Here is a 25,938-nt window from a genome sequence, read left to right on the forward strand (position 1 = left end):
TCACAGCAGTCGTGTGCGAAGGTACCAGTCTTTGACAACCCAAGGAGTTGTTTGCTTTTGAATATAGGACACACAGTCACACGGTGTCTGGGGTTTGTTTGGTGTTTGCCTGGGTGTCGTCTGGGGGTGACCCAGATGGGTATATATTCCCAGTAGGGAGATGTTGTAGTAGTGGCTCAAAGACCTGACCAAAATTAGTAGGCTGATCCTGGATCAGTTCCTTCTCTTTCTCGCCTGGAAAGTCTTGCCCACGGACCTCATCCAGAGCTCAGTGTTTGATCTCTGTGAGCAATTGATTCACCACTTTTGAGAGCCCCAAGCTATGATCTCAGATTCTCTGCGGGATCTGGGAAGGTCTCCTTTACCTGTGTGAAGTTTATGGCCAGTTAAACCTTGCTTTCGATGGGCTCACTTCATTTGGGGAAGAAAAATTCTGCATTTGTGAAAAATGAAGGATGCTTGCCTTTTTCAAGGAAGCAGACTGCTCTTGGTTTCTCCAGAGAGGATTACTGGTGAAGACAGTTATGAAGAGAACAAGTAACTCTTCTGAATGCACAACATGTTCTTGCTTAAATATTTCCCAGAACAATTCTAAAGAAATATAATACAGGTAAGTTTTGTTATGTTCTCATTGTGAGTTATGTTTACGAGAAACAAAAATAGGATTAGAATCATAGAGGAGGAAAAGCTTTTTTGTACCAGTGGTTTATGTTTTATATCACATGAATTCTAACCATTTATAAAATTATCTGGTTTCTTGCCCCTACTCATGGCTGATTTTTTTTCCTCTCTTTTTCCATCTAGAGACCTTTGAATTATTTTTATTCATAAGTGAAAAATGTATTACAGCTTTATTTCCTTTTATTAATAGTTCCTTCTTGCCCTTAACCACATCTCTGACTTTTTGGCGTGTAAAGTCCAATGAGCTCATGCTTAATCATGTATAAACAACCATCTAATTATATGGTTTTGAATTTTCATTTGACCGACTAAACAAAAATGACACAGAAAAGAGAAACCTGACAGCCTCCTTGTCTTTGGATACCTGGCCTTTCTCTCCCTCACTCTCTCTTCACGCATTTAGTAAAATGCATGTTAAAACGTATCAAAAAATCACTTCGCATTTGCCAAGACTCTGAGGCAAAATTGTTCTTTTCAAGGCTACGTGTCAAAAAACAAATCAGTCGAGCTGAATTATATGTCTTCCTTACAAATTTCTTTAGGACTCTATTCTTTCCTCCTCTGGACGGAGGTGTTACTTCAATTCCTTGTGCTGCTGGTGTCGGGTGACAGAGCAGCCGGTATTCACGGAGCAGGATTTCTCAATCTTCATCCCTCCGCCGGCTCACCTGAGGTACAATAACAACCATGCCAGCCGCCATATGTTCCCACCCTCCCCCAAACCGTTCTGACACATTTTTGAAAGAAGGTAGTGGGAAAATCTTTCCAAACAAAGGTGCTCACTGTGTTTAAACAGTGAAGGAAAAAGTTGTCCATTCCCTTGGTCCTAGAATTCTGAACAAGGAGCAAAATCTCTTTTGAACCTTGAGATGGTTTCACCACAGATAAGCTTGGTATGCTTGACAGGAGAAGACCAAAGAAAAGATATACCTCCCTTTTATTACTGTTTTTTTCTGGATATTTCACAAGATGAGTACCTAAGAGAGTAGGTTTGGCTTAACTAGTGTTTAACAGCTATGAGAGAGAAGAAAGGGAAGGGGATACCCATGAAATTCAACAAAAGTGATTTATTTTCTCACTAATTCTTCAGCCTTAAAACATAATTTGATTTCTCAAAGTCCATGACTCCGAAACATGCATATCTCTAAGCACTAAGTGATTTTATATACTAGATGGGGTAGGTGTATTTGGATGCAAATTATATGGACTATATTTTGAGAATTTAGAGTTTAGAGTGATCTTGCTAAGATTAGTGTCTAAACAGTCATCCTCACTATAAATATTTTATTTTTATTTATTTATTTTATGAGAGAGAGCAAGAGAGCACATGCACGCATGCTCAATTGGGGGGGTGCAAAGGGAGAGGGAGAGAGAATCTCAAGCAGGTTCCACGCTGAGTACAAAGCCTGATACAGGGCTCGATCTGACCCTGAGCTCATGACTTGAGCCTCAACCAAGAGTCAGACGCTTCACCAACTGAGCCACCTAGGCTCCCCCTCCCTGAAAATATTTTAGAGATACCTTCGTAGTTTACTTCACTAGTGCATGTACACGTAATATTTTTTTAAAATTATTTCCTTTAAATCAAAACAAATGAGACTCCAGGGGCGCCTGGGTGGCACAGCGGTTAGAGCGTCTGCCTTCGGCTCAGGGCGTGATCCTGGAGTTCCGGGATCGAGCCCCACATCAGGCTCCTCTGCTATGAGCCTGCTTCTTCCTCTCCCACTCCCCCTGCTTGTGTTCCCTCTCTCACTGGCTGTCTCTGTCTCTGTCAAATAAATAAATAAAAAATCTTTAAAAAAAAAAAAATGAGACTCCAGGACCCTGTCTTGCTGATGAGCAGGAAATCTAATCTCAGTCATTTTTGCCTGGGGTGCCTAATGCCTTGCCAGGGTGAGACAAGATCCCAGGATCTTTGTACAGAACAGAACATTTCAAGAGCTCTCCTGACTCATGGTCCACGGGTTCTTGCTGAGGTGCTCACTGGCCAAGTCCAGAAGTTACTGCTGTATGCATCGCTTGGGCACAGGGAGCTCCCGGAGCTGGGAGCCCAGACCTAGAGTCTGGCCTTTGTACCTATGTCATACAGCCATGATCCCCCCCCCCCCCCCCAGCACACACACTGCTTTCCTTGACTTCGGGCACTCTCCCCTTCTCCTGGCTTTCTCCTCAGGGGCCATGCTCTGGATAATCTCAGTAGATTTAGGGTTCTACACAGGACTGGGAAAGAGGATGCAGTCAAACAGTATCTACTTTTAGCTCTCTTATAATAACCCCTCTGGGACAAAGGAGCACAAATCACAAATCCTAGCTCAACAAATTTTCTTGCCATATACCTGGGCTGCTAATGGGCTTTGGAGCATTGAGTCCAGAATCTACAGCCTAGAGGCAAAAAGTATCTGGCTGATGAGGCACCTGAGCAGCCCGGGGGGACTTCTGGGTGTAGGAAGCTGGGTACTGTCTGGTTCTTAGAAGATGGGTGACTGAATTTTTAATGTAAGAAGGTGTAATCTCCATAATCATCTGCCTTTTCTCTGGGTCTGATGCTTCTGGGCATCCCATCTGGACTTGCAAGCCTATGTAGCATATGTAACAGAAAATATTTATGGTAAAGTATGTGTCTCTTTGGTCAGTTCTGAGGAATTACTGTTTGAGGGAAAACAAAGGTTAGTCTAGTAGCTTTTAGTGATGACTGTATAAGCCTTGGCTTTGAGAACTAAGAAGTTATCTCTAATATGAAGGAGTGAATGGGATTTGCCTCTGAACTGGCTCTTAGATGCTGAAAAAAAAAATAAGTTCCACTGGTTTATATTGAGTAGTTTAGACTACACTCCCTTCATATTGTGTGTGTGTGTGTGTGTGTGTGTGTGTGTGTGTGTGTGTGTGTTTGTAGGGAGTGTGGAGAGAGGAAGACAAAGTAATAATATTCCCAACCATTCAGTAATTCAGAGACAAGCACCTATCAGCAATGTCGTCATCATGGGTCCATATAGTGTGGGGTCTCACCAGTGGGCAGCTTTGCCATTTCTCATCCCATCTTTGCTTTTTGTTGACTTGGGGGGAGAAACAGCTCAGGGAAGACACGAGCTTGATTTTTGGAGAAGGGTTTGGAGCTTAGTACAGGCCCTGGAATTGGAATTTGGAATTCTGACAGGCCCTTCAACAACCTTCTTTTTTGTTTCCTTTATAAGGTCATTTGGGGTTACTCTGCATTTGCGTCTGCCTCACCTGTCCCAGGGCCTCGGCCCTGCACCCTGAGATCATAGCAACATTTTCCTAGCTTCGTTTCCTGCCTTTAGTCTTTGCTCTGTCTCCATATGTGCTGGAAGTAGTTGGACTCTCCCCCTCCTGGTCCCTCACCACACCCATGCCTAAACACCTACTATAGCTTTTTTGGTGGGGGTAAGGGGGCTTGCCTTGGAGATCTATATAATCTGGTAATCATTGGATAAGAATGGGAATACCTACAGCTCACAGAGAACTTCCTGTATGCTGGGCACTATTCTAAGTGTTTTACACACATTGACTTGTTAGTTCTCCAGACGGCCTTAGGAAGGTAGGTTCAAGTACCATCTCCATTTTCCAGATTAGGGCACAGAGGCACAGAGAGTTTAAGGAACTTGCCCAAGGTCACACAGGGGTGAGTGAAGCCATTTTGGCCCTAGCATTTCCATTTTTGCTACTTGCCCATGCTGTCTCCACGCCACTTACCCTGCTTCACTCTGGCCACCCCACTCTTTGGGCTGCTCTCTCTCCTCCAGCATCAAGAGGCTGAGATCAAGTCTTATTAGTCCACGTGCTCCCTCCAGGTTACACAGATCTTGTTCTTGTTTGGACGCTTTATGTGCTCAGCATCATGGCAACTGAGTTTAAGATTGGGTCCCTCATTGTTCCATGTGTTGGTTAAAACTCTCTCCAGCTGGTCAGAAGCTCTTTGAGGGCGAACCCAACGGCCTAAGGCTCCATTCCTCCAGCACAGCACCAAGCCCACAGGTAGTGCTCAGTAAATGCGACCTGATCAAGGGGCACAGAGGCAGTTTCCTCCCATTAAAGTGTGCGTCCTCCCTCCTTGGCTCCCAGCCTTCCTTATTGTTTATGGAAGTCCTGTCTTTATAGAGTCAGTGTAAGAATTTCATCTTGAACTCCTTCATTTTCACAGGTCACTCCCCTGGTTTAAACCTGTTAAATTAGACCGTAAGCAAGCATCGTCTCGCTCATCTGCGTGCCTGCACTCCCCGGAGTGTACTCTCACTGGGAGCCGGGACGCCGTAAATAGATACCTGGTCGGTGAGCAGTCCGCCCCTGAATGGTGCCTGTGCTGTTGCTTCCACCTTTCCGAGTCATGATTTGCTTATTTAACAAATATATCCTATTCTCTTCCCATGGGACTGTTCGAAAATTTGTCCAGGGAAAAGCAGAAAATGTGCTTACATTTCCTCTTTGGTTTTCTAGGCTAATTGTTGGTGAACTTTATTTAACACTCTTGCTAAACTAAGAGTCTCTATGGAGCAAAGCAGCTTTCAGTTAACTTGGCAAATCATTACAAGGGAGAACAGAAGGGTCAGCATAAGCACTCTGTACTAATTAGTTGATAATTGATGTACAATAGCTGACTGATGGGACTTTAGCATATAAACTTGAGGAATGTTGTTTAATATATCTTTACATCTTTATGAGGTGGTTCGGAGCCGTGTATTAATAGCATCTTATCAGGAGTGCCCAGTGGTGGGGAGATAGATTGAGGCTTCATGTCCAGGAATCCAGGGCACTGAGTGGTACAGAAAGGAATATGATATTTTTTAATCTCTTGGGGTATAAATATGATTCCATTAAATGCAGGGATCAAATGAAATGAGTAATGCTAGTGATTCCATACTTGGGGGCCAACATTCCTGAATGCTGACTAAGGTTAGCAGAGTGTTGGTGTGAAAGTTATATTCTTTGTGGGGTAAACTTGGTAGATGCCAGCTGCACTCCGAAGGGAAGAGTGGTAGGAGAAATGCACGACTTGTGGGAATCTCCATTAATCTGGATTCAGCTTTGGCCTATTCATTGGCTGGGAAGAACCAACTGACTTTGGAATGGGGCCATGAAAGTAGTCTTTATGGGATCCCCCCTCCTTTTTAAAATTTGATCTCCTGAATCCTTATCTACCAATTCTGAAACCTCCAGCCTTACTCTAACTCGCTCCCATAACCGTCACCTTCTTCATTCTGTCATTTACCAGCATGTGGCCGGCTTCTGGTTTGTGAGCTCCTTCCTCCAGCTTTTGTCCCTGGGTCCTCCAGATTACTCTTGGGCAAGTGTGGCTTCTGGCAGGCCACACCACTAGCCACAGCCCAGGGTCCAGGTGCGTGTCGTCGGGCCGGTCGCAACAGCGTCATCAGGCTTTGTTGGTTTGAGGTGGAGCCTATGAATTTGCAGTTTTGAAAAGCTTCCCTGGTAACATTGGTACGCAACTAGGTACGGAGCTGTTGGTAAATACAAACCGTCCAGTTGGTACACCGGATTCTCCGGGGTGACTTAGAGCAGCCCTTTAAGTCCATCTTCTTTCTCCTGCTCAGACAGAGCCTCCTCCTGCAGGCAGCGCTGACTTCTCTTCCTTCCGCCCCATCACACGCCATCCCTTCTGTTTCCATGACTACACTCAAGCGTCTCCTTCTCGTTCATGTGCTCGTTCTTCCTTCATGTTCTAGCTTATTGTTTTCCAAAGAGTGTTTCTTAGAATATTAGCCTTGGGTGAGCTCATAAGGAAAGAAAAAAAAAATCTGTTGTGTATTATTTGCTCCTCTGGGCGTTACATGCATTTGCACTTTTAAAGGCTTTGAAAGAAAGGCTCTGTAATATAAGGACATGTTTACCTTCGTTGTGTTAGGGTTTCCAAAAGCTGTTTGACTATGAATCTCTTCATGACCTTGCCTTATGTTTCCATTGAATACCCTTGGACTTCCTGAAGAACTTTGGGAAGTGCTTTTGTGGTTAAAATTATTCTTCTTCGCTGAATTGTCTGGTACATGGATTTTTCTCCCTTCTCTGAATGCCTGTTTCTACGATTCAGCTCTGTGCTTAATCCCATACAGTCCCGTCTCATTATCTGATTGTCTCTAGGTGAGCATGCCTTGTCTCTACACACTGTAAGCTCCGTGGAGGCAGGAGGCTATATCCAGTATTCCTTTTTTTTTTTTTTTTAAAGATTTTGTTTATTTATTTGACAGAGAGAGAGACAGCCAGAGAGAGAGGGAGCACAGGCAGGGGGAGTAGGAGAGGAAGAAGCAGGCTCCCAGCGGATGAGCCTGATGTGGGGCTCCATCCCAGGACTCTCAGATCACGCCCTGAGCCAAAGGCAGACGCTTAACGACTGAGCCACCCAGGTGCCCCTATATCCAGTATTCCTCACCTCCCATAGGTTTTGTGCAGTTTTGAACATTTGTAGCATTTGCTAAGTTGAAACGCTTTACCCCTGAATAGAAAAGCCAGTCATGTCATTCTGATTCTCACCATTTGGTGTTCTTAGCCATTTACCCATGCCTTGATGTATTTCAGAGTAACACTCTACACACTCACATAGAGTCATTAAGTTGTCACTACTGTGTTTCAGCAGTGAAACGTTACCCATTTGACAAAACACTACATAGCAAGCTGAGTGTGTTTAGTATGCAAGAATTTCTTATTTCTAGTTTTAGGGAGGCATATGAATGAAAGCTGGAGCGAATCTAAGAATAAGGTGGAATGGCAATGAGGAAGGAGGGAGGCCTGAAGCCTGGGGCCCATCCAGAGAAGGACAAGTCTACTGTGTGTTGAGGAGAAGGTCTTGGAAAGGGAGGTGTCAGCCTGTAGTCCCTGATAACTCCAGAGAAAAGAGATGCTATAAACAATATCAGAAAGTACCAGAGATAAGTTCTTTAAAATAAAATATAATTAATGCTTACTATGTATTTATTAAGTGCCAAGCCACTAAACATATGACCTATGTTAGATCTTTTAACCCTCAAAACATCTCAGTGAGGTGTGCACTAGTATTAATCCCATTGTAGAGATCAGGACAGTGAGGGACAGAGAGGTTGAGTAATTTGTCTAAGGTCACACAATCAATCCATGGTGGAGCTGGGGTGCTCCCCCATACTCATAAGTGTTGTGGTTATTTGCATTTGTTTTTTTCCCCCCCGTTTTTCTACTTTTCCATCTGCATTCAGTGCCCTGATGTGCAGTGACTTACTGACTACCTCAGCATGAGTCTCAAAACCTTTCCTTGAAATGCATGATCCTGGATTGGAAAACAATTGCTCTCCAGGCTGTTCTTGGGATAATTGGTGACATTTGAATATTTGAATAGAAATGGTATATTACATGCCATTATGTCCTTGCTAAATGTTTTGAATTTGACGATTATGCTATGGTTTTATGTATTTAGGAGTGAGGGACAAAAATCTGTGACTTATCCTTAAATGGTTCAACAAATTAATAGTAATAACAGTAAGCTTATATAGAAAGCTGGACGGATAAAGAGGTACACACAGTTTATTAATAGACCAAACAGTTTATTGTACTATTCTTGCAACTTTTCTATAGTTTTGAAAGGCTTTAAAGTGAAAAGCTGGGAAGGAAACCATGATTCTTAGAGGTGATAGACATGTTATACTGGTAGTATATGATGTATTGGTAGTATATGGTGTGTATGTTATGTTGGTAGTATATGGTGTGTATATTATGTTAGTAGTATATGGTGTGTATGTTATGTTGGTAGTATATGGTGTGTATGTGTATGTTATGTTGGTAGTATATGGTGTGTATGTGTATGTTATGTTGGTAGTATATGGTGTGTATGTTATGTTGGTAGTATATGGTGTGTATGTTATGTTGGTAGTATATGGTGTGTATGTGTATGTTATGTTGGTAGTATATGGTGTGTATATTATGTTAGTAGTATATGGTGTGTATGTTATGTTGGTAGTATATGGTGTGTATGTTATGTTGGTAGTATATGGTGTGTATGTGTATGTTATGTTGGTAGTATATGGTGTGTATGTTATGTTGGTAGTATATGGTGTGTATGTTATGTTGGTAGTATATGGTGTGTATGTGTATGTTATGTTGGTAGTATATGGTGTGTATATTATGTTAGTAGTATATGGTGTGTATGTTATGTTGGTAGTATATGGTGTGTATGTGTATGTTATGTTGGTAGTATATGGTGTGTATGTGTATGTTATGTTGGTAGTATATGGTGTATATGTTATGTTGGTAGTATATGGTGTGTATATGTATGTTATGTTGGTAGTATATGGTGTGTATGTGTATGTTATGTTGGTAGTATATGGTGTATATGTTATGTTGGTAGTATATGGTGTGTATATTATGTTGGTAGTATATGGTGTGTATGTTATGTTGGTAGTATATGGTGTGTATGTGTATGTTATGCTGGTAGTGTGTGGTGGTGTATGTTACGTTGGAAGTGTGTGGTGGTGTATGTTACGCTGGAAGTGTGTGGTCGTGTATGTTACGCTGGAAGTGTGTGGTCGTGTATGTTACGCTGGTAGTGTGTGGTGGTGTATGTTACGCTGGTAGTGTGTGGTGGTGTATGTTACGCTGGTAGTGTGTGGTGGTGTATGTTACGCTGGTAGTGTGTGGTGGTGTATGTTACGCTGGTAGTGTGTGGTGGTGTATGTTACGCTGGAAGTGTGTGGTGGTGTATGTTACGCCGGTAGTGTGTGGTGGTGTATGTTACGCCGGAAGTGTGTGGTGGTGTATGTTACGCCGCTAGTGTGTGGTGGTGTATGTTACGCCGGTAGTGTGTGGTGGTGTATGTTACGCTGGAAGTGTGTGGTGGTGTATGTTACGTTGGTAGTGTGTGGTGGTGTATGTTACGCTGGAAGTGTGTGGTGGTGTATGTTATGTTGGTAGTGTGTGGTGGTGTATGTTATGTTGGAAGTGTGTGGTGGTGTATGTTATGCCGCTAGTGTGTGGTGGTGTATGTTATGTTGGAAGTGTGTGGTGGTGTATGTTATGCCGCTAGTGTGTGGTGGTGTATGTTATGCCGCTAGTGTGTGGTGGTGTATGTTATGCCGCTAGTGTGTGGTGGTGTATGCTATGCCGCTAGTGTGTGGTGGTGTATGTTATGCCGCTAGTGTGTGGTGGTGTATGTTATGCCGCTAGTGTGTGGTGGTGTATGTTATGCTGGAAGTGTGTGGTGGTGTATGTTATGCCGCTAGTGTGTGGTGGTGTATGTTATGCCGCTAGTGTGTGGTGGTGTATGTTATGCTGGAAGTGTGTGGTGGTGTATGTTATGCTGGAAGTGTGTGGTGGTGTATGTTATGTTGGAAGTGTGTGGTGGTGTATGTTATGCTGGTAGTGTGTGGTGGTGTATGTTATGTTGGAAGTGTGTGGTGGTGTATGTTATGTTGGAAGTGTGTGGTGGTGTATGTTATGTGGTAGTGTGTGGTGGTGTATGTTATGTTGGTAGTGTGTGGTGGTGTATGTTATGTTGGAAGTGTGTGGTGGTGTATGTTATGTTGGAAGTGTGTGGTGGTGTATGTTGGAAGTGTGTGGTGGTGTATGTTATGTTGGAAGTGTGTGGTGGTGTATGTTATGTGGTAGTGTGTGGTGGTGTATGTTATGCTGGAAGTGTGTGGTGGTGTATGTTATGTTGGAAGTGTGTGGTGGTGTATGTTATGTTGGAAGTGTGTGGTGGTGTATGTTATGCCGCTAGTGTGTGGTGGTGTATGTTATGTTGGAAGTGTGTGGTGGTGTATGTTATGTTGGAAGTGTGTGGTGGTGCATGTTATGCCGCTAGTGTGTGGTGGTGTATGTTATGCCGCTAGTGTGTGGTGGTGCATGTTATGCCGCTAGTGTGTGGTGGTGTATGTTATGCTGGAAGTGTGTGGTGGTGTATGTTATGCTGGAAGTGTGTGGTGGTGTATGTTATGTTGGAAGTGTGTGGTGGTGTATGTTATGCTGGTAGTGTGTGGTGGTGTATGTTATGTTGGAAGTGTGTGGTGGTGTATGTTATGTTGGAAGTGTGTGGTGGTGTATGTTGGAAGTGTGTGGTGGTGTATGTTATGTTGGAAGTGTGTGGTGGTGTATGTTATGTGGTAGTGTGTGGTGGTGTATGTTATGTTGGTAGTGTGTGGTGGTGTATGTTATGTTGGTAGTGTGTGGTGGTATATGTTATGTTGGTAGTGTGTGGTGGTGTATGTTATGTTGGAAGTGTGTGGTGGTGTATGTTATGTTGTAGTGTGTGGTGTGTATGTTATGTTGGTAGTATATGGTGGTAAGGGGTATATTAATATATACTTACCTTTCTAATCCTTTTTAACAACCCTATGAGTTAGGTACTACTACTACTGTCCCCATTTTAGGGAACAGGACATTGAGGCACAGGGACTTTAAAGACCTTGCCCAATGTCACACAGCCAGTGAGTTGGGGAGGCAGGACTCAAATCCTAATGTGTATTATTATTTCTGTCTCTGTAACACCCTGCATTTGTGTTAGGTTGAACCATATAGAAATTGCTTTTATTCGATCATGTTTGACCTGCAAAGAAAGTTATCTCCTATGATCCAGCCTAGAAGCAGGATCACCTCTTCTCTGTAATGAATAGTTGGTTTGGTGTCCATCTTTGTAGCCTGAATGAGGGCTCCATGGGGGCAGAGACTCTGTCTATCAGTCTCCAGGGACTCCCTGGCTTGTGGTTGGCCTTTGATAAGTGTCAGTTGAATGAGCAGTAACAACCAAAGAAACTTTGATTAGTTCTCCCTAGCCCCCTCCCGTATATATGCCATTTCTGTCCCCCCTCCATATTTGTGTCATTTTTAGAGAAACCAGTGGGTAAACAAAAATCCTTCTGAGGGATGTAGCCTCAGCAGGGGTAATTGTGACACAATTAACTGTTTGACATCAAGCGAACCCTTTTAGCTAATGAAGACGTTAATTAAAAACATGCCCCTGCTAGGATGACCTCTCAGCTCAGAAACTCAGAAATGCGATACATGTGCACTCCCCACCAGCACGCAGTGATCTTGGCTAGAATGTATGTAGTACTCAGAAGGCCATCTATTTGGATCCTTATTTGAGCAGTAAACACAGTTTTAAAAAACATCGTGCAGTCTCTAAAAATAAGCGGTATTTCAAAACGAAAACCAGCACACAAGGAGTTGGCACATCTGGTAGACAGAAAAGCTGTATGGTTTGTTTTCAGGGAATGACAAGCCAAGGAACATTCAAACTTGGCCAGCTGAAAACTTTTCTTCTATCTGTGGTGACACCTGGTTTTAAAAAAGTTGGCTCGAGCCTTAAAGCTGAGAGAATATTGGAAGTGGGTAGGGAATTAAATAGCATCATTTACTATCTTGTTTTGTGCAAAGAATTGCAAGGAACTGTTTTCTTCTTCAAGAAAGAGAGTGGAACAAAAAAGCAGTGAGGGCATGAACAGTAATAGTAAGAGTCATGACAATAACGTCTAACATCCATTGAATACCTAATATGTACTGGAAGGTGTTCAGAGTCCTTTGTGTGTGTAAGCAATCGAGATGCAGGACAATCTTAAGAGGCAGTGTTATTTTTATTCCCGTTTTACAGGTGAGAAGGCATATGGATAAGGTAATTGCCTGTCACATGGCCAGTGTGTGGGGGGGGGCAGCCCCAAGGCAGGCTGTCTCCAGGGCCCAGACCCCAAGACCCCAGAGCACAGCGTGGTTCCACGCAGTCTGGTGGTGCTCATTACGTTTGGCACTATGAAAACAACATTAGGGTTGGATGGTTGCACGGAGCACCGTCAGGTCTTGGTCAAGCTATTATTTGCCTCCACTTGTGAGACAGACGATGCCATTTTCCAGAACATTCTCACAGCTGTGCCACAAACATTACTTGTTTCCCATAAATTTACTGTTCACCCTCATCTTCAAGAGTGCCATTTATGATACCTTTCAGAAGCTGTCATTCCTCTGTGGTTAGATGAGGTTCGCGGTGGCCAGTGAATTTGGGAGTAGGAGGTGGTGTAGCCAAAGCGATGGGGATACTGGGAAGGGGAGGCTCAACGTCTCTGGATTACAGAGTGGGAAGATCATCGGAATGTGTGACTCCAGGCTAGCAGGTTACAAAGGCAGCCTTGACCAGTGTAAAAGTCTTGCCTAGGAAGACGGGTTTATAATTGTGATCCCCACGGGCTTCATCTTCAGTTCGGACCTAGTTCTCAGCGCTGTGGAGTGTCAAGGGAGTGACTGAGTTGCAGTTTGTTTTTGAAAACTGGCACTGTTTTAAAAAAGCAAACCAGGAGGGTTTCAGTGGAAATAATGTGTGAGTATTTAATATTCATGTACAACTGTCTTTTATTTTCATTCATTCATTAAAATTTTTGTTCATTGAGGTATAATTGACATGTAACATCCTATTAGTTTCAGGTGTGCAACATAGTGCTTCACTATTTATACCCACTGTGAGGTAATCACCACAGTAATCCACTTACCATCCGTCTCCACACATAGTTACACACATTGTTTTCCTTTTCTTTCTTGTGATGAGGACTTTTCAGATTTACTCCCTGAGCAACTTTCAATATGCAATATGGTATTATTAACTATAGTCACCGTGCTATACATTACATGCCCAGGACTTATTTATTTTATAACTGGGAACCCTAGGTCCCCTTCCCTGCCCCTCTTCCTGGAACCACTAATCTGTTCTCTCTATCCACATTCATTCGTTCTTAACTTCACTGACACACTTTGGTGTGTACTTGGTACAGGCCCTGGGCTAGGTGCCGAGGAAGCAGAGCTGCCTCAGACAAGGTCTTTGTCTTCCAAAAGCAATAAAGTACAAAGGAGGAGGACGTGACAGGTGTGTCAACGTGACAGTTCCTTAAAGGTGCTGAGGCAGATGTGTTATGAGAGATGGTGGGGGAACAAAAAGAAGGCTTGGCCACATCTGCCCAGCTGGCAGTGGGGGAGGGACAGTTGGAGAGGAGGTGGCCTTTGAGTCGAGAGTGTGAAGATGGAGAGGTGCTCAGTAGGTAGATAAGTTAGGGTAAGGGTGTTCCAGGCAGAGAGGAGAGCATGAACAAGACAAAGGTTAAATGAAAAGTTTCAGCAATCATATTTGTATTTATTGATTCTGAGGTGTGTGTATTTCCACATCAGAACATCTATGAAATCTTGATACCATGCGCTAGGTCCACTGCAGTGCATGTTCTTACCGGCACATCAGATAACACTGCGCCTGACAATATATGGCACCTGAGCTTTGATGAAAGAAAGTATCAATATGCTTTGTCATGAAGTGGTGTTTCTTGGTCGTGCTGTTGCAGCTGTTAATATGTATTTGTTTTAAAGGTAGATATTAGTACCTTTTTACTGAGAAGGAAAGAGGCATTAAATGACAGATGAATAGATGATATTGAATTTAACAGAATACCTGACATCTGATGTTGCTTTTCATAGCAGTGGCTAGTAGTGGGGAGGTAATTCACGTGTCTCACTTATCGGACCAGGCTCCGAATCACCACGTGGCCTCTTCCTGAGGTAAAAAAAGGGAGTTTGAAAAGCAAATGACATGTAGCTTATTGGAATTTATAAAGATACTAAGTTTATGATCATTGCGTAAAAATGTACGCACTACTTTTGGTGTCAAGATGGAGACCTGAAGGTACAGTGTTCTATGAGTTATGAAAACAGAGAGGCTATCTATGATTAGTCTTACAAGGCTCCAGCAGATGCATCAGATAGAAGTGGCGGGGGGAGGGGGCGAGGGGAAGGTTCTGGTTTATGTGTCTGATAAAAAAATCGGAGAGAAATTTCTGTTGGAGCTCATGATCTTGGCAAGTATCCAAGGAAGAAACTAAGCATCCAGTACCTAGACTTAAACACACAGCACCATGAAAATACCCCATAGTGGAATCCATTTCTGCGCTGTCATTAAATGCCTGTGTGGCCTTGGGCAAGTGAATTACCACTGGGATTTCCCAGAGGGCTGGACTAAAAAGCAGGTTCCTGCCAACTAAAAACACTGCAACTCTCTCAGCATTTTTGAGATGTGGTTTCATTGATGAGAGCATGGTGATTGCTCTAAGGTCTTGTTTATCCTTCAGTTCTGTGGGCTCTTGGAAGAGAATGTTACAAAAGATGACAAAGTCATTTTTTGGTTATTGATTTAATTTCTGGAAAAACAAAATAGGAAATTATGTCCCCTAGGGCTAAGGAAAGTTACTGTGATGATTTTCCACTTACTTTGATCCCAAATATATCAATGAGAAATATGGGGAATTTGGTGAGAAAATTTGAGTCTAATTTGTTAAAATCTGACATCATATTTATTTTTGTTTGAAATGGGAACACAGTGTACAGTCATTGAGACTTGACCAGGTAGTTTGAAAAAAAAAATGTTTGAAAAAGTACATCCATGTGAAAAGAATGTCTAGAATGATTCAACCAGTATTATTATTATTATTTTTTATAAATGAGTCATGGCTGTGTTTGACTTTCTCTTCCCTGCTTTTCACTTCTCTGTAATGACACAGATTTTTGTGGGTTTCTTTTTTTTTCTTCCTCCTTTGGGTATGTACCACATTTTACTACATTTGAAGATTGTTACTAATGAAATGATAAATCTATGTTGAATTTGGTTACCTTGCTGCTTTTAGAATGAGTGTTTTGTTTATGGCTCTTTCATCCTGATTTTTTTTTTTAATTGGGTCTATGTCCAATGACAGTGTACTGGAATGAAGAGGAGAAATCAAGATTGGAGAGACACAGCCAGACTATATCCCTTTAAAGAGACTTTTTGGAAGGCCAGAATTGGAGGAAGTAAACCAGTTAAATAAGTGTTGTTTGGCCGTGTCAATTTTCCTTGCTGGGCAATTCAAGATATTAGCTATTCTAGAAGAAACTTCTAGTTATAAGTAATCCCATCTACTTACCACCTTGACCCTTTAGGTAGGAAGATGATAAAATGCGATTCTTAATAACTGGGTACTTCTACATGGAAGGAGCAAAATGTAAGCACATTTTGTATGAATGGTGATTATCAAAGGATTTTTATTGTAGCAGTGGCTTTGGAAATACAGAAAGCTTTTGGTATCACTAATATTAAAAATGAACAAAAAGGTGATCCAAGGACTGTCTTTAAAGAGGAGTCCTGATAGAAGTGGGCACATGTGTGTATTTACTGATTTCTGATGTAAGGGACATGAAAGCTAACCTGATTCATTTGTTTTTAGGGGCTCTTGGCTTTGGGCCTCAGTGCAAGTCCATTGGAAAAGGCAGCTGCAACAATCTAGTGGTCACCAGCAGTCCCATGATGGTTCAGCGACTGGGACCCAATTCACCTCCAGCAAGCCAGGTCTCTACAGCATGCAACCAGATCAGTCCTAGCTTACAGAGGGCAATGAATGCTGCCAACCTGAATATACCTCCTTCAGATACCAGGTCTCATGTTACTTTTTTTTTTCTCCCTTCTTATGGTATAATCACACCCCACATGTGTTTTCCCTTCCCTTCCTGAACACATGCACACACAACACACACACACACACACACACACACACGTACACACACACATATACTCACTCCAGCAACTCTTTCAATTTGAGCTTTGTAGGGGAATGTGTGTAAAAACGAAGTATGTGTCGTAATATCATCTTAATTGGGAAGAATGGTTTCATACCTGCTGTCTTATAGCATGAGTGTAGTTAATGCCCAGCTTGAGACTTTCGGGCCTTTGTGACGAAAGCCCAGTGTGTAAATGCAGCACTTTGGTAAAGCTCGCCCTGTCCTGGCTAGAGAATTGCGATGAGCCACGTACGTCTCTTACCTGCTCGTTTTCCAGGGTGTGTGTGGCAGTGTCCCCAGGCTGCTGTTTACCATCTGTTTTGTCTGTGCATCCATCCACCCATCCACCCGAATATCTATTAAGTACCTACTGTCTGCACAATACAGTAGTTGAGGTTTAGGGAGATGGTAGGGAATGTAAAGAGGGAAGTCATGAATTTCGAGACTTCATGACGTGTCTCGGAAGACACACTTTCCGGCATGAAGTACATAGCATTTCAACACGATGTCTGATTAGATGCCAGAATAAGTGGGTCCATTAAATGCTGTGTGTCATTCTGTAGGGGAGAGAATTGAATAGGAAAGGGAAGTCACCCCTTCAGACACATTTTTCTATCTCTCAAGGTTGATATTATAGGGGATGTAAAACCAAAATACTGTGCAATGTGGAAGGTCCATTTCCATGTTTGAAATGAATTCTTTCGTCTCCTATAAGTAGCCTTCTTGGAGAAACCTGATCCAGAGTTTTTACCTCTTAGTCCTGGCTCTGCTGTAGCTGTGATTTTGCAGAGGAATTGGACTCTAAGGGCCCTCTCCTTCCTCTTCTCAGAGGATGGAATCTCCTGAGGTGTCTCACAGTTGTGGGGTCCCATGTCTCCTCCCATCCTTCCTCCTCTTCCTCCTGTGTCCTTTTCCCTCTTGTATCTCTGCCCTGTCCTCCCAGCCACTACTTGAGGCTCAGAAATCATATTCCTGGATCCTTTTTTTTTTTTAATACCACTTTTTTCATGAGATGGAAACTTGTTTTTCACCTGAGAATTTTTGTGATGGGAAGCTGCTGCTGTCATTTTCCCATTGATGATTATGCCTTGAGGGACTCCTCAGACTTGCTGAGTGTTGCATGTAAAATTAACTGTACTCAGGGAGTAGGTGTCATTGGAAAGCCTTCAGCTTCCTGTCTGTGGCAAGTCCAGCCCATGCCTTGAAGGCAGAGAGTCATAATTAATGGAGAAAGTGACGATAGGCAAGGCACACGCTGCTCCAGCCGTGTACCTTATGCAGTCCCTTTCATGGGTCGGCTAGAGAAGGGTCATTATCTCAGTGTTTTCTGGCATATTTGATTCCTTAGCATAATTTTATATCTTTAAAGGACAGCATCTTAAAGATGCATTGACATGTGTTTTTGACTATGTATTCTGTGAGTCCTTCTATGGAAATAATTCTTTGGCAGGATGAGCAAAGAAACAGGAGTTGGGAGGTCGGGTGGCTTGGTGAAGTATGGAAATTACTTTTAGCAATCTGGGAAGGTTGCATTTATTTGTGATCCTTAAATTGGTTTGTGTGTTCCGTCAGAGGAAAGAAAGGATAGGAGGCAGCAGTGCAACTTGAGGGCATTTTGCTCTCTGAAGATAAAGAGAAGACGGAGAGAGAATCATCTTTGTGTGTTATCCATTGGAGACATGCCAGAAGGAAGTGGGTGGGGAGGGGGGCATGCACTATTCGCAGTGAGTGATGGCTGTCCTCTAGAAAGCTGTAAAATTTATTGTTTTTCCTGATTATCTCTGTAATTGCTATTCTTTGTAGAAAATATGGAAAGTAGGGAAAAGCACGAGGTAGTCAATGATAGTCATCCTGAACCCCACCACCCACAGACAACCACGGGAGCAATTTTGATACACTCCTTTCTCGTTACCCGCAAACGCATTCATGATAAGCACAGGTTTTCCTTTCCACCAAATTGATCTATAATTACCTGCATGGTGTTATAATTACCTTTTTTTTTTTTAGTTAATAGAAACATTTTCTTCTGTAGTAAAAATCTTCAGCATCGTATAATGGCTTCTTCCTGCCCAAGATTCCATTTTATTAACAAACAAAAAAAAAACCCTATAAATTTTATCAATCTTTTATTACTGGGCATTCAGTTGGTTCCCTTTGTTTCAGTATTGGACCAATTCTGTAGATCTTCTGTTGCAAATCTCTGGTTATGAGAATAAATTCTTAGAAGTAAAATTTGCTGAGTTAAAAGAGATATACAGTTTTGAGGCTTTTGCTCTGTATTCCCAGACTGCCCTGCAGCAAATTCTACCCATTGATACACTCACCAGTAGTCTGACAGTTCCTGTTTCCTTACTAAATACTAGGCACTATTGTTTTGATACCTTTTGCCATTTTGATGTGCAAATTGTTATTTTATCTCAATTTGAATTTTCTTAATTATTGATAATATTGAATAGTCTCCATAGATTTATTGTTTGTATTTCTTCTTTTGACTTCCTTTGACTATTTGTCTTCTGGAGTGCTCATTTTGGAAAAAGTGCTCTTCTGTAGCTTTGTTGGGTTCTGTTTAATGCAGTGGTGCACAATGTGCCCTAATGCTGTATGTTTGCCTTTATTAACTTCCCAACCATTCCTGACCAGCCCCACTAGCCCCACTGAATGATAAATGCAAACTACGTCTCACCTTCTTGAAGATCCAGAAACCATTCTTGATTTAGGCATTGCCAAAACTCTGTAATAGAGAGGCCATTGTATGCGTTTACCCTAAAATGGCAAGGACGGATACGATAACTTCATACAGAGACTTCACATACCAATGCAGCTAAAGCTGGGCAACAGGAGAGATTGGACAGTACTGGCGTGGGTTTTGTAAATGTCAGGCTTTCCTAGTGTTTCACACACATTGTGATTCTACATTTTATGACTGAATTTTCATAGACCACCTGCAGGTATTACCTCTGTTTTCTAGATGATGGACCCAAGACACACAAAGTCTAAATGCCTTGCCTAGAGTCACTAAGCTTGTCATTTACAAAGTGCAGCCATCAGTCTAAAAATGTCATTCTGGATCTCAAAAGGCACCACATTTTTCTCTCCTAAACTAGACATTCTTGGAGGTGATTTCTGGTGGTAGGTTTCCTTTTGGGTTGGAGTATGTCCGCAAAGCTCAGAGGAGGCCAAGGGGGCTGAGAATGGACTCGGGACTGTCTGTTGGTTCTAACGGCTAACAAAGCCATACTGTCTTCAGATGCAGTGCTACTTCTGGGGGATTTGCCCAGGCGCGTAGATGAGAACTTACAGATAGACCAGGACTAGTCTATTCTGTGACAGAGATAATATATATTCTCTTGAGGATCAGTTTGAGGAATTCCATATGATCTGTACGTTAGTATTTCTTTTGAACTTGGCATTGAACCAAGCAATCCAGCTTGGTCATCACGCCCCTTACGGCAGCACGAGAGTCATTGAGCTCTTGCCACACCAGTAGCCTTAGCCTGTTTCACTGACAGTGTCAGAGTTTTTCATATTGGTCGTATTTTGTTTGAGCTATATCTCTTTCCTTTCCTATAGCTCCAAATTAACCAGTCACTAGAAGTAACATCCTTGGGAGAAGATGAACATATGGAAATGGAGATGGTGTTGTCTGGTTGATAGAACCACAGTTGTTTGTCCATCTCTTTCCCAGAGGCCTGGTGTGCACAGCAGTAGGGGCTGTAGGAGAGAGTCCTTGGGAACTTTTCATTCATTCAGCACACAGTCACGGAAAGAGAACAGAAAATGTGGGTTCTAAGCACAGCTTGTGTGACTTCAAGCCTGTTATAGCAGGGCTGTTAATCAGGCAGAGCATTACGGACCACATTTGGCGTACGCTGTGGGGAGAACAACAGAGGATCCATGGGATCTAGCGAGGTGGCTGCCTACCCAGGGCTGCTTCATCTGTACTTCCGGTCTGTATTTCTTTGTGTGGTGTCAGTGGGAGGAAGTCACAGAACCTCAGTTCTATTCTCCGTAAAATAGAAGTTATTTTAAAAATCCAGTTTACTCACCTCACAGGCTGTATCAAATGCAATAATGTGTACGGAAAATGCTTTGTAAGCTATGAATGGTGGCTATTTATCATTATATTGATTACTCACCTTTACTTAATCAACAGTTTTTTGAAAACTTTATTATATATCTCATACTCTGGTGGGTACCAGGGAGAGAAATGATCCTTCTGTTGAAGGGCTTTGAATTTCCCTGAAGAAGATCACACCCACAGCTACCAGCAGTGGGCTACATTTAAGGCACAGTATAGACAGTATACACCTGCTTTGGAAAGAGGACTCTTCTGAGAGCTGGTGTATTTGGGGGAGGTTTCGTGGATTAGAACTTTGTAAGATGGAAAGATCTGGGTAATCTCGCATGAGGGAGATTGGCAGCTAGGCGAAGGCCATTTGTTGGAAGTTGGGTTCGTGTTAGGTGTTTGAGATAGAAGAGAGAGTTCTCTGTTCATATTACTGCCATTGTGAAGAGGCTATAGAATTTGCTTTCTGAAAGTATATGGTAAATGTTTTAGAAAACAGATGTCCAAGGAGTTAAAGGATGTGTCTGCATGCGGTTATGATCAGATTTAAATCAAGCCATAGTTCGGTGTAATTGGGAAAAAATAAGAAATATCTCTCGACAATAGAACAGATGAACGTGTCACACTGTAGGCTGCCCTCAAACTAAAGAATATAATTTCATATGCAAAGTATATGCAGGTGGGTAGAATACTTTCTGCCTGATATTCACTGCTTAAAAATCTGAAATGCTCCAGTATGACAGTGACCAGGCAAATGTACCATTTGAGAATGTTCTATCAACCACCTCAACCTCAGGGTGTAAAGCAAAGTCAGTTGTCTTCGCCTCATATGTGACACGACTACTGATTTGACTTGGGTCAGAGAGCAATTCCTGAATCTCCCTGGGGAAGGGACCAAAAGGCCCTTGACATCCCATCACCAGGAGCCTTCGGCTGAGCTCTGCAGGGAGGGCTGCCTGCTGTGGGTGTGCTGGGAAAATAATTGAAAGTGTCCACGGGGAATTAAAAAACAGATGGTTCAGAAACCACTTCGGGGCTTGCAAAAGGACTTCAGCCCTAATATAAGAGTGGGGATGGCTAAAAAAATCTGTGTCAGGGGCAACTGGATGTAAATTCCTGCTGTGTTTGTCATTGGTAAACATTACTTGACTCGGTGGAAACATCACATCGATAACGGTGTTATCTATCGCCTTATAGTGTGCATTTGAGAGTTGAGATGTTTTCTTGCTGATAGCTCATGCTTGTAGGAGACAGTGTTCCTGTCTTCCATTTTGTGAGGAGTAAGAGGAACAGATGGGATGGTGATGCTTCTCTCTTCCCTCCGCTCCTTTGCAACAGGTTGCTGATAACAGCTGGAAGGACCTGGGAAGATAGACATTCTGTTTAATATTTTGTTTTGGTTAATTATTTTTATTTTATTTATTTATTTTTTTTGGTCGGAAAAAAAGTTCTCTGTAGAAAGCCGGCGCAGGCACATATGCGTAAACTGGGTTTTCGTGATCCATACTATGTCTGAACTGGGCAATGTAGTGAGTGATAGTTGGCCTCTTTGTGACAAATTTACATCCAAGGGATGTAGCTTCTGCTTTCAATGATGTCTAAGGCAATGATATCATAGTAAAGCAAGACGAATTTTAAAGTGGCTAGACTATACATCACAAGCCATTTTGATATGCAGGTAAATCTTGTGACACATGGGCATGCTTTGTGAAGCGTAGGGAGAACAGGAGACAAATCACTGCGAGAGTGAACTCCTGAAAGGGAAAGATCTCTTCTTGGTCCAAATCTGCTCGGATTCAGTAGAGGGACTCGTGGAAAACCCCCAACTAGCAAGCGTAATTAAACCCTGCAAGGCCCAAATGCGTTATGCCGCATAGGACTTGATCTCAGGCTGTCATTCCCTTCTATATTGTAGCTGTATTTTGTTTGTATTTTTTCTTTTCCTGGGGCGATTTGATGCTGTGACTAACTACCGACTAAGTTACTATCTTTTAAAGAAATCTTTAGAATTCCTTTCATCAGGTAAATGAAGTTGTGAATTTATTATTGGGTCCCCTGGATGACCCTTTGACTTGGAGGATATACTTTTTTTCAAATTAATCATCAGTTTACGTTTTACTTAACCAAATAGATTTTGCTCAAAGGCTGAGGCTCTGTTTGGACTTGTATTCCCTGCAATGCTTATTTGTAGTATGCTGTACACAGTAAGTGCTTACTAAATACTTGCTTATTTGGTTTGCCATGACAGGCATCAATAATTATTCCCTGGTCTCTAATTTTTCCCCCTGACATTAAAAAAGATATTTAAAAATAAAGCAAGGACTATTTATTATCATTAAAGTATTAAGATTATTTATAACAATAGATCTTTTGTTTTATTATTCCACTGAGCATTAGCCTCTATTGTCCTTCTTGGTAAAATGTTATTTACCTGGAACTAAAAGCCTTGGGTTTTATCTTAGCCAAAGAATGTGTGTTTAGCCGAGAATGTAATTAGGGGAAATACTTAAGGGATTGTCAATGCAGTGTTCTTTTAGCTCTTAAGCAATCCATATCCTGCTAAAATGTTTGTCTTTTTTTTTCTTTCTTTCTTTTTTTTTTTTTCCTCCCTTCTGGCTGCTGTTCCAGGTCCCTTATTTCTCGTGAGTCTTTGGCGTCCACAACTTTGAGTCTGACAGAAAGTCAGTCAGCCTTGAGCGTGAAACAAGAGTGGTCTCATGGCTACAGGGCTCTCCCGTCACTCTCCTCCAGCCACAGCTCCCAGAATGGCATTGATCTAGGGGACCTCCTTAGCCTTCCTCCTGGGACAGCCATGTCCAGCAATAGCGTCTCTAACTCATTGCCGTCCTACCTGTTCAGCATGGAAAACAGCCACTCTCCTTACCCTAGCCCCCGGCACTCATCGGCCAGGTCCCACTCAGCCCGCTCCAAGAAGAGAGCACTGTCCTTGTCCCCGCTGTCCGATGGCATTGGGATAGACTTCAATACCATCATCCGCACATCGCCCACGTCGTTGGTCGCCTACATCAACGGGTCGAGGGCTTCCCCGGCCAACATGTCCCCGCAGCCCGAGGTCTACGGGCATTTCCTGGGGGTGCGTGGCAGCTGCATTCCCCAGCCATGCTCGGTACCAAGCAGCCAGAAGGGCGTGCGGGTGGCCAGCGGTGGCCTGGCGCTCCCGGCCTATGGCGAGGACGGCGTGCTGGAGTATGAGCGCATGCAGCAGCTGGAGCACGGGGGCCTCCAGCCGGGGCTGGTCAACAACATGGTGGTGCAGCATGGCCTGCCCAACCCTGACGGCCAGCCGGGTGGCCTGCTGAAGACCGAGCGCCTGGATGATTTCCCGGGCGGTGCCCTGGACCTGCCCCCTGCGCCTCCTCTGCCTCCTCTGCCACCACCCCCCCAAGGCCCGCCACCCCCCTACCACTCCCACCCCCATCTGCACCACCAGGAGCTAGTGGCCCGTGCCCAGCCGCTGGCCCTTTCCCAGGCTGCCCTGGAGGAGGATGGCGAGATGGAGGACGTTGGGGGCAAACACTGCTGTCGCTGGATCGACTGCAGCGCCCTGTATGACCAGCAGGAGGAACTTGTGCGGCACATCGAGAAGGTTCACATAGACCAGCGCAAAGGGGAAGACTTCACTTGCTTCTGGGCTGGCTGTCCTCGAAGGTACAAGCCGTTCAACGCCCGGTATAAACTGCTCATCCACATGCGAGTCCACTCCGGGGAGAAGCCCAACAAGTGCACGGTGAGTCTCCCACTAAAGTTCACAGGGCCCCATCGAAGGTGCGTGGCGTCTTCCAGACTTGGCCACAAATCGGGGCATTTTCTTCTTTCATGGGGTTTGGATATATGTGGGTCTAAGGTATCCATGAAATTTGACTTCTCTTTAGCCCGTGGACAGGAAAGATTTCTTTAATTATTGGCGGCGGAGGTCCCGCTGCACTTCTAGATTCTCTTCTGCAAATGTACATGATCCATACTGTCAGGGAGGTTGAACCGCCACACCGTCCAGAGTCTTGGAAGATCCACGCCTGCCAGGCACCAGCTTGGAGTGGCTGAAACACGCAGGGCAGAGGAGCACACGCTGCACTACCAGCAAGTGTTAGCTTTTTTCCAAAGCAAATATTCAGGCCTTTTCCTTCCCTCCAATAACTGGGCGAGTACTGGAGTTGGAGGAGGGGTAGTTCTGATATTTGGAAAGGAACTCACACTTAGCAACTTGGCTAGTAAAAATGTTGCTGCATACACCCACATGCCTGCACACCGCACACGCCGGGGTTGTGAGACTAGTTAATGATTTATAGCCAGCATCACAGCACCCAGGGACACCACGGGGCAGGATCTCACAGGATCTCACTGAATTTTAAGGAGAGGAAATTTTGTGGAAAAGTATAAGGAGGATGAACCAAGAGGGCACTGTGCCTTGGGTGTTGAAGAAGTGGGCATGGTGTCTCTTTCTCGCCTGCCTCCCCTTTTCATAACATCGATCCTGGAACTTGTCTCTGTTTCTTGGCAAAGTTTCCTATTTTTGAATAATAGGACTCTTAAATGATTTTGCAATCATTTCACACCTAACAGAAACCCTCAGGGTTTACAAGCAGGACATCACCCTTGGGATCACAGGGCAACTTTGCACAATCTCCAACAGCTCGCTTAACTCTGGGAAGAAGAGGAGAGGAGCATGTGTTTTATATTACTTTAGATGGACAGGAATATTTCAGAGTTAAAATCTGAGAATTGTAGGTACTCTCTGGATATTGAATATGCTACAGTTCACTGAATGCGTGAAACATATAAATCATTTTGAAAACGGACTTATTCGGATGGTGGTTCCCCGGCCAGAGTCCCTTCTTACTCTAGTATGTCTTGATGATAAAGGGATCTAGGCCATGTTTATGTTTGATTTCAGATTGGCCAAGTTGTCTGATTTATGTAAAAGCAGACCAAACAGGTTGATAGCTGTAATGCAGGTATTGGAAGCACTTTTTCACTATCCAGTAGGTATTTCTGAAAGAGTTTTCAGAATCTCTGGTGGAATGAAATTGCATTTCTTGCTGTTACCTTATGCCCCATGTTGTGATTTTTCTTAAGGAAAACCAGAAGCTGATACATTGTGAAGATGCCAGGTTAGACGACTGAAGAGAATAATTACATTTCAGGCGGCAAAACCTTCCTCTGTCAGGAGGGTTCTGCGTTAAAAATGCCGGAAAGAGACAAGCAATTGAAGGCAATTCCATTCAATCTGTTTGGAACACACTGGCCTGTTGCAGGCAGGAAAGACATTCAGTCTCTGAGGGAAAACAGTCCAACCTTTTAGTTCTGACTAATCCTGGCTGAAAATAGTTTGCTGGATTTGGCTTTACTGAAATAAACATAAAGGCCTGAATTATCCAAAACATATTTTTTTGCATTGCAAAATTAATTTTTGTGCAATAGGATTTCCCCATTTTCCCACTGTTCCCAGACTTTGCAATGGCATATAACTTTATAAAGTTGACTTTTGCTAAAGTGCAGGATGACTGTCAAAAATAGAAATATTTCAGTGAAAGAATAAGCTGAGAGGTGAATATTTGCAGGCCTCCGGTTGGCTTTTCATTGTATTATTCAGGATGGGAATGGAAGGTGGTTTCTTTCTTCCCTAGTCTGCGTAC

The 25,938-nt window shown here is 43.2% G+C and overlaps 1 protein-coding gene across 2 annotated transcripts in view; it reads left to right on the plus strand.

The window, feature by feature from the left end:
* GLIS3 (GLIS family zinc finger 3) overlaps positions 1–25,938 on the plus strand; it is a 443,148-nt gene that overhangs the window by 130,752 nt on the left and 286,458 nt on the right. For both annotated transcript variants that reach the window (XM_026519269.4, XM_026519265.4), the window contains exons 2-3: positions 15,888–16,095; positions 22,913–24,032. In XM_026519269.4, the coding sequence (XP_026375054.3) occupies positions 15,888–16,095; positions 22,913–24,032 (1,328 nt within the window). The remainder of the gene's footprint in view (positions 1–15,887; positions 16,096–22,912; positions 24,033–25,938) is intronic.

Source organism: Ursus arctos, unplaced genomic scaffold, assembly GCF_023065955.2.
Source record: "Ursus arctos isolate Adak ecotype North America unplaced genomic scaffold, UrsArc2.0 scaffold_33, whole genome shotgun sequence".
Lineage (NCBI taxonomy): Eukaryota > Metazoa > Chordata > Mammalia > Carnivora > Ursidae > Ursus > Ursus arctos.